General features: G+C 35.6%; 1 protein-coding gene across 2 annotated transcripts; it reads right to left on the minus strand.

Annotated features, from left to right (window-relative positions):
* Nucleotides 1–227: 227 nt before the first annotated feature.
* On the minus strand, nt 228–8,563 carry LOC129903008 (peptidyl-prolyl cis-trans isomerase FKBP62-like). Of its 2 annotated transcripts, none has more exons than XM_055978485.1 (13): nt 8,149–8,563; nt 7,887–7,943; nt 6,123–6,380; nt 5,848–5,928; nt 5,658–5,738; nt 4,643–4,837; nt 3,390–3,479; nt 2,860–3,035; nt 1,714–1,836; nt 1,466–1,612; nt 1,119–1,246; nt 922–1,042; nt 228–597 (listed from the first exon to the last, which is right to left on the minus strand). In XM_055978485.1, the coding sequence occupies exons 1-13, from the start codon at nt 8,348–8,350 to the stop codon at nt 532–534; spliced, it is 1,725 nt and encodes a 574-aa protein (XP_055834460.1). In that variant the 5' UTR covers nt 8,351–8,563; the 3' UTR covers nt 228–531. The 2 variants fall into 2 exon arrangements, with proteins under 2 accessions (XP_055834460.1, XP_055834459.1); XM_055978484.1 differs by having other exon boundaries at nt 7,857–7,943.
* Nucleotides 8,564–8,715: the final 152 nt, after the last annotated feature.

The following is an 8,715-nucleotide window of genomic DNA, read 5'->3' on the forward strand; positions in this document are numbered from 1 at the left end:
TATGATTTAAAATTCCAAATCACGATTGCAAATTTTTTTAAAACGTAAAACTTAACTCATAAGTTTATATTTTGTAAAAAAATAAATAATCATTTTGAATTTTGCAAAAAACAAACAAACAACTCTTATGCTCGACATGAAGATATTGTCCATACCATACCATATGATTATAGGGACAACTGAAAAATAAAGTTCTAACGAACATCCAAATGAAATATACAACCGGGAAGCATCAATTTACGTTTAAAATAGAATTGAAACCACGTATTTCCAGAGGTACAAAGGTGGTTTCTGTGACAAGAGACCTCTCTCTATTATCTTGTCTATACCTGCTCGTTGTTAAGGACAACAACATACCCAAAATATTCCCAAAACAAGTGGGGTATAGAGAGTGTGGGGTGGTTTATGCAGATCACCACAAAGGTAATTAAAGAGGTTGTTTTCAATAAACTCCCAGCTCAAGACTCTGGGTTAGTTTTAGAAAATATGTAAAGTACAATTCTTCATTTAGATTCAACTTCCAATCAATTGTCAGCGCATGTTGATTTCACCAACATTTTCTTCATTATTGCTCTCTGTTTCTTCAACTTTTAATCTCTGCCAAATTGGAACAAAATCGGGATATAATTAGCCTGTAGATATATTTTGTAGATTGAATCTAGAATCCAATTTCTTCCAAGTAATACAACTTCTCTATGCCAGATCAGAGGATTAAGATATTTAATTTGAGCGTAAATGAGCCAAAATCATATAAGCAGAGAACAAATCATTAAGCACTCTAAAACTCCTGCACTTCTTCAGTTTCTTCCATATAGCTTAATTTATTTATTTTGAAATAGGCATATAGGTTAATTTTTAAAAAAGATATCCTCCTCTTCCCTCTTTTCGTAACTATGAATAGTTAGAAATCATGAAACAAACCTTTGCTGCCGAAGAGTTCTCATTTGACAAGCGTGCAAACATTGTTGTATAGAGCTTTGCGTCTCTCTTGTTGCTCTCTGCTTGGAGTTGTTTTAGTGTCTTCTGTATCAGTTTCACCTCCCTGAGCCACAGAAACTCTTTAATTCATAACGGTCAAAAGAATTCTTCACCAATAATTACGTCATGAGTTGCATTACCTGTTTTGTGGATCTATTTCTAGTGCCTTATTGATATCCAATTCCGCCAAGTGCAGATCAGCTGTTTCCATAAATGCTTGTGCTCTCCTATATAATGCTTTCACATTGCAGGACTCAACTTCTAAGACCTATCAGCGATGGGAAAGGATAAGGATGAAATTAGGCCATGCTTGGTTTTGAAAAGACAGATTGCCAATTCATTCACAAGAAAAGGAAGAATGCCTTTAATCAGCTGATACATTATGTGCTGAAAATTCCGTTTTGTCACAACAAAACAAGCCTAATCCATCCAAGTTACATGAAAATAGTATTGTCCAATTGATTATCTTGTTACACATGTACATTACCTTGGAGCATTGCTTGATTGCTTCCTGGAAATAATTCCGTTTGAGAAAAGCAGCAGCACCATTCAACCAGCATGACACTCTCAATGATTTAACTATCTTTTGATCATCATCTTCAAAAGGTTCATCTTCATTAATACAATCAATAGCCTGAACGAAAAAAAATCCAAACGAAAAAAGCATACTGATTATAAAGCATCTAATGAAAAGTTGCACATTCTAAACATTGAATGACTAATTCACTAAGATACCTTCTCATATTTCTTCACTGCTCTTTGATACTTCCCCTTTTTGAAGAGCAGGTTGCCTTCTTCTTTCTTCCTCTGGGCCACTTGGATTCTCTCATGCTTATTCATTTCCGTAGGATCTTTTTCCTAGACTCCCCAAAGGAGAAAGTTAGAATTTTGAGAAATTTGTATGTATCAACCCAAAATAAAAAAGAGAGAAATTTAGTAAAATGGCCTTGTGCAGCATCAAAATTTTGCCATTAAGAGATTATCAACTTCACTAAAATAAGCACTCCGTCCAACCCAACTAAGCTGTCCTAATTTCACTACAATAAGCAGTTAAGCACTCCCATCTATCCCAATTGAAGTGTCCTACTTTCACTTGATGATCCAAATTACCAAACACTAGAGTGAAATTTCAAAGTTGAGGTTGGAACTGAAACTCCAACTCCAACTCCAAAAATTCCAAATAAAGTGAAACCGTTTTTGGTTTTCATGTCCAAATGGTATAGGACAGGATTAGTCGATAGGGGGTTGAGACTTGAAAATCCAAACACCGGTTATTTTGGAAATCAAATTAATGGAACTTTTTTTTTTGGTTTGGTAAAATCAAATTACTGAAACTAGAAAAAAAGGCATGGACAATGCATCTAATAACATTATTCCAGCTAGAAAATCTTTACTACAGAAAAAACATAAGCATCAAATCAAACCTGATTTACCACAAGATAAAACAAACAAGAGAGGACTTTTCGATGAAGAGAGGAAACTTTATAGATGTTCCGGAAAAGTATTGTTAAGTGAGGATTTGGTTTCCTAGTATGTGCCAGTAAATTCTCACAAGTCTTAAAACCATTTGGGGCTACTTATAAGATAAGATATAACTAAATCTTGTAAAAAAAAAAGAACAAAAAGCACAGCAATACATTTACAAACTTAATCAATCAGTCCAAGCAATAATGTCCATCAACCTATTGGGTAGTGTTCAGGTTTCTTCATATGTTCAATTCTTGAAAATTAACTACGTTTGCCAATCAGAACTTTGAGCCACTTGTTTGGGTCATTTACACATCGTGTATCAGTTCTAACCCTACATTCGCTGAACCATATGTACTAAGCAGCTAAGCCAAATATGTCTTAGCAGATTATAAGACTTCCATCAGAAATTACCTTTGTGAACTCCAACATCTCAACTTCGAAAATTATGGTTGAGCAAGGAGGAACCATAGCAAGATCCCGCTTCACTTCAGTATTTCCAAATCCATAGTCAGGTTTAACTGTCACTATTGCGTGTTCACCCTTCTTCATTGTAGTAACAGCTTGGTCCAGTCCAGCAATGACTTGTTCTGCATGCAAAACAGTACAACATAATCATAGCAAGGCAAGGTTCATAAGCATAAGTTCAACAAGTACAGAAACATCACTGAAGACTTGGCATATATGCAGGGTCTCATAATATAGTTTAATTCACATTACACAAAATCTAAAGAGTTTAGAGCTTTCAGAAGAAAGCCATACAAGAAATGCATCTGATATAACTTTTATTTCAAGACAAGAGATTAAGGACGTACCACAAAAACCTCAATTTAACATAACAAACCTTGTTACCTTGTGATTTCAGGGTGGATCATGGGAATAAATATATCACATGCTTAATTATCAGCCATAGGTAAAATTAAAATTTGTTCTAACGTACTGACCTTCATCAGTTAAAAACTTCAATGTGTCTTCTCCATCAAAGCCTCTTTTCTCAAGCAAAGTGCCGTCCACAAGCTTAGCTGTATATCTAACTGGAGATTTGAAACAAAAACCACGTAGTTTGTAAATTCCTCATACTCAAGCTGAATCCAGTTACCAGTTCTCAAACTGGACCCAACCTTAAGCTAATTCTGCAGTTATGCTCCTCAAAATAGAGCACACAAGTGTGCCTTTCACTGAGCAAGAGTAAAATAACATTTCCATCTTTGCAGTCCCCTTTCCCAGGATGATGAAGGAAGCAATATGATGTTTGATGAAAAGTGAAACAAGTAGTATTAGGAGTACCGCTAACATCCATCTATTTTGTCCACTGAGCAAGAGTAAAATAACATTTTCATCTTTGCAGTCCCCTTTCCCAGGATGATGAAGGACGCAATATGATGTTTGATGAAAAGTGAAACAAGTAGTATTAGGAGTACCGCTAACATCCATCTATTTTGTCCTCTTCATGATACATTAATCCACTTTCATTTCAACTAGGTTAAGCTATTTTAGCTTTGTCACTATTTAGGGAACTGTTGCTGCCGTTACTTAATTACCAGTTAACCAAGATTTGGCCTCCAAAATATTGACCAATTTTTAGAATATTGTCTTCACTTTATTTATTATTTTAGGTCAGGCCGTAGCAACCATCAATTTTTCAGCATTTTTACTAACTTTTACAGAAGTTTAACTAATTATTAATTTAGTTGGAGAGCTTTCTATTTTTAACATCAATATGAAGTTTCCCCACAACATATTTGTGTACAGTCTCTGTTTTACATTAAAGCGATGTCTGGTTCACGGACTAGTTATGGATAGATTATAATTATTGGCTTGTACGCCGATGAACAATAGTACTTTGATTGTTAGGCAGGGATTCTGATACCAAATTCAAGGATTACCTTTACCAATTAGTATACATGCATAAGTCTTAGTTTTAAAAACAATAATTAAGAATTCTTACTAATATGATACTATCTTGATTTTTAATTAAATAAGGCTTTTAGTTTTATTCACTAAAGTAATACAGCTTGTTTGAACTCAAGGGTATTTTTGTTAATTTAGGTACTCTTATATGCCTAATACACGTATTGTTATTCCACACTCCATCCCGCAAAAAAATAATATATGGTTTAAGTAACATAATATCAACTATCTCTATTTATTTCCCCAACAGCAAGAAGGTAACATGCACATAATTCTAAATACTTACTAGTTACAGCAGCACCTTCGTCTGCAGTAAGAGTGCCTTCTCCCTCTTTTAGAATCTTCTTTAAAACTCCCAAATCACCAGTCACATTTATTACCGGCTTGAAAGAAACTAGTTCAAGATCAATACTCAGAATAGAACTTGGAGGAATTGAAGGGACGCCACTTTCAGAGTCCTTATCCTTGTCAACAAAGGCATCTGCACAGATGATGGGGTAAAGAAACTTGTAAGAGTGAAAAGAACTGTTGGAACTTTTTCAGGCTGACAAGGAAAGATGGGCAACCATTCCTGAAGCATATCTTGCTATCATAAAAGTCAGGAAGATGCACACCAACTTAAAATGATTGCACGAGTTCTTGAGCACAATTTCCCTCACAGTTTTCTTGCATTTAAAATGGCACCTTTAACCTTAAGACAACTAAATTAGACAAAAGCAAAAAACTGAAAGCCTAATAGAGGTAAAATATGACCAGATCCCAGTTTCTAGTTGCTTTCCACTTCTAAACTCTCACAGTCAGATCTTACCTAATACAGGTAAAATTTGACCAGATCCCAGATTTTAATTGCATTCCGCAAAATTCAAAATGATACAGAATGTACAAATATCTACTATTATTTTCTTCTATAGGAACACGTGTCATATGTCAGTAGGGAAAATAAGGAATTCCTCTTACTTGATACACTTAATTCGCGTTTGTACAACGCATCGTTGTGAAAAATAGCAATAAGTGGCAATAACTCCCAATTCATCTCCCTTACACAGATATCATGATAATTTTAACATGCCATTCAGGAATCTAACATTATGATAAAACTATCCAAACAGAACTATCTTTCCATCTGATCAGCACAGCAGGCAACAGCTGCCAGGTCCACTACTCACGAATAATCTACTTTCTTTATCTAGACTAATTTATTATCTATGAATTATACTCCTGAAACTCACCCCTTACCCTAAAAAGGAACCCCAGCTATCAACCCAAATAATGCCCGCAAAGAATGAGTTGGGAAGACGTACACTGAGGCTGAACAATTAAATTCACTTTCTCCCGCTTTCTCATTGTTTTGATCGCTTTTGGTAATGCTTGACAAAAATGGCCTAAAAGAAAACAGAGTTGGTTAGTCAAATATACAGAATATATTATCAGTTGATACTTGAAGCACAAGTTTGTTGATCCTCAAGCACAAAAGCCAAGATACCAAGGTACCATCTTTGACATAAAACTCCACTCCATGTTCAGGTGTTTTTGCAACAGTGATGCCGTCAAGCAGCCTTACCACATACCTCACTGCAAAATCAAATTGGAAAATCAAGGACATACTATGACTTAGCTATAAACAACTGATAAATGCAATATCACGAGCAAGACCACATAAAATGCAGATACTGGAACTAGCAATATTTCTTTTCTGTTTTTTCTTTTGGTTTACTTGCAGTTAATTCTTTTTGGGTAAAAACTAAACATAGAACATATTCAAGTACCTAGAACTTCATCCAAGTCACCAGGAGGTCCTATCAGCTCCCCCTTCTCCATAATTTTCTTGATAATACCACCATCCTTGCAGACATCCACCAGTGTGATCCATGATACAAGTTCGACTTCAAACTGAATGATAATATTCGATGAAACTGCATCCGAGTCTGACGATCCAAAACCAGTTTCCCAAGGAAAAGTGAACAATGCTCTTTCACCTTTCCTCATCGTGACAATGCCGCAGTCTAAGCCAGCAGAAACTTTCTCTAACCAACCAAAGCAAAATAATTAAGCTTAATAAATAGAAACCAAATAATGGATGCAGAAACACAATATAAGCAAAAGCAACAACTTTTTTCTACAATCTCTTAAGCAAATTATAACGAAAAATGATAAAGAGAAATGGACAATTATAGCAAAATAACCATTTTTCACAACTTTAAACATTATTAATATTTATTAATTATCAAGTGCACACCAATATAGGAGCAATAAGGAAACTAGATCGAAGGACAAGTTGTATGGGGTAAACTACCGTGAACACATGGTCGCATAGGATGAAGATGTAAGACATTAGGATAATGATAAAAACAGAGGTGAGTAAAGACTCCGGAGGCAAGCGATCTTTGAAGAATCACAAGCAAGAGCAACCGAGGTTGTTATCGATATCGGTCGGTTCCACCAAAACCATTGGAGTTGTTGATGAAGGAAGAGACTCGTGGCCCGAAGGCATGTTAGAAATAAAAGATTTGTGAGTTGTGACCCCGATGCACGTTAGAAGAAATAAAGGACTTGTGGCCCCAAGGCACGTTATAAGAAATAAAAGATTTGTGACCCCGAGGCACGTTACAAGAAATAAAGGACTTGTCATGACTCATGAGAAGAGAAAGAAAGGACAGACACGTCCAGGGGCGGACCCAAGGCATGTTTAGGGGGTTCATCCGAACCCCCTTCGTTAAAAAATTACATTGTATATATAAGATAACATTTTTGATTTATGTGTATATATTTAATATTGAACCCCCTGAGCATAAGTCAAAGGACTAGCTCAGTGGCAAATGGGGTTCAATATTTCGCTTTAGCTTGTCTCAGCTCGCGAGTTCGAATCCGAATAAGCACATCTTTTTTTTGATTAGCGTGTTTAATTTTTTTTGAACCCCCTTCATAAAATTCCTGGGTCCGCCACTGGACACGTCAACTAAGTCCATACAGGATCCCGCAAATCACGACAGATTTACAGTTTGTGCGCATAACGATATGCCCAGGTGGAGCTTTTCTATTGGACGGCGTACTATAGGGTCCAAGCGAAGCGATTTCATTGGTTGATGTATTCTATATTTCTATTTGTTGTCTATAAATAGCTGAGTTATTCAATTTTAAAAGGATTGGATTTTCAACAATACAAAGCACTACATTGATATTCTTGCAGTCAGAGCTCTCTCTTATTACATTACCAACTAAGGCAATATTCATTAGATTATACACATTAAGACCTTTGATTCCGGAACCAATTCTACAAGCTGTCACCGAAATCACAATTGAAGCAATGATATTTTGACTTCACTGTTCCATTCACTAATTTATTCAAATTATTATTCTTTATTCATTTATTCAATAACGTTTTTGCTTACCTAATCTGAATCTTACAAGTCAAATCAATCCGTGTATCCTTAACCTCATAACAAATTCAACTGTACCATTTTTCAAGTAAACAGAAGTAACAAGAGTAACCAAAAACTCACCTTGACCAAGCTTGAATGTAACAGGCTCACCTTTGTCCATGGTGGAAACAGATTTGGTTCCATCAAGTAGAATAGCAACATAATGAACTGCACTCAATAAATAAAGTAAAACATTTCAATTAAAAACAAAAACAAATATTTCCCCTCATGGTATTTGACTGGATGTGGAATTCAATAAAATAAAATTTCACTAATGTATTGATAGAAAAGTTGATTTTGATTAAATAAACTAATCAATTTATCTTGAAACTGTTGCGTCGATTAAACTGTAACCAAAACGTTTTAGAATTACCGGTGACTTCATCACCAAATTCAGGGGTCTCCCAACCATGGCCATGCTTAAGAAGCTTCTTCTTAAGTCCATTTGAGTTAATTTCCCTTTGTTCACCAACATTGAGCGGTGGTGCTGATTCTATCTCTTCCCCTGGCTCTTCATCCAGTTCATCATCTTCATCTATAAATGCTTCGGCATTGGCCATGGAAAATTCCACCATTTTTTTCACTTCTAATTACTGGTTATTTATAAATTAGACGGATCTCTGTGAAGTGATTTACACGGTGGTCGGAGATCGGACGCCGATGAAAACTAACGGAGGAGCAAGTAGAGCGGGATGTTCGCGTGCAGTGACAGTATCTTCCAGAAACTCCGAAGCTATTCGGTTGTTTGAAGTGGTTTGGGCTTTGTATTGACTTAAGATATTGGATCAGCCCAACACACTTCCTTACTAGGGCCTAATATGAACTTTTATGTTCTTTCAGAATCTTAACACGTGGAGTTCACGTTGAAATTCTATTAACGATAAAAACAAATATGAGATGATTTACTAATGACAAGGTACGAATGAACCAAAAGTCGAAC

This window comes from Solanum dulcamara, chromosome 9 (assembly GCF_947179165.1).
Source record: "Solanum dulcamara chromosome 9, daSolDulc1.2, whole genome shotgun sequence".
Classification (NCBI taxonomy): domain Eukaryota; kingdom Viridiplantae; phylum Streptophyta; class Magnoliopsida; order Solanales; family Solanaceae; genus Solanum; species Solanum dulcamara.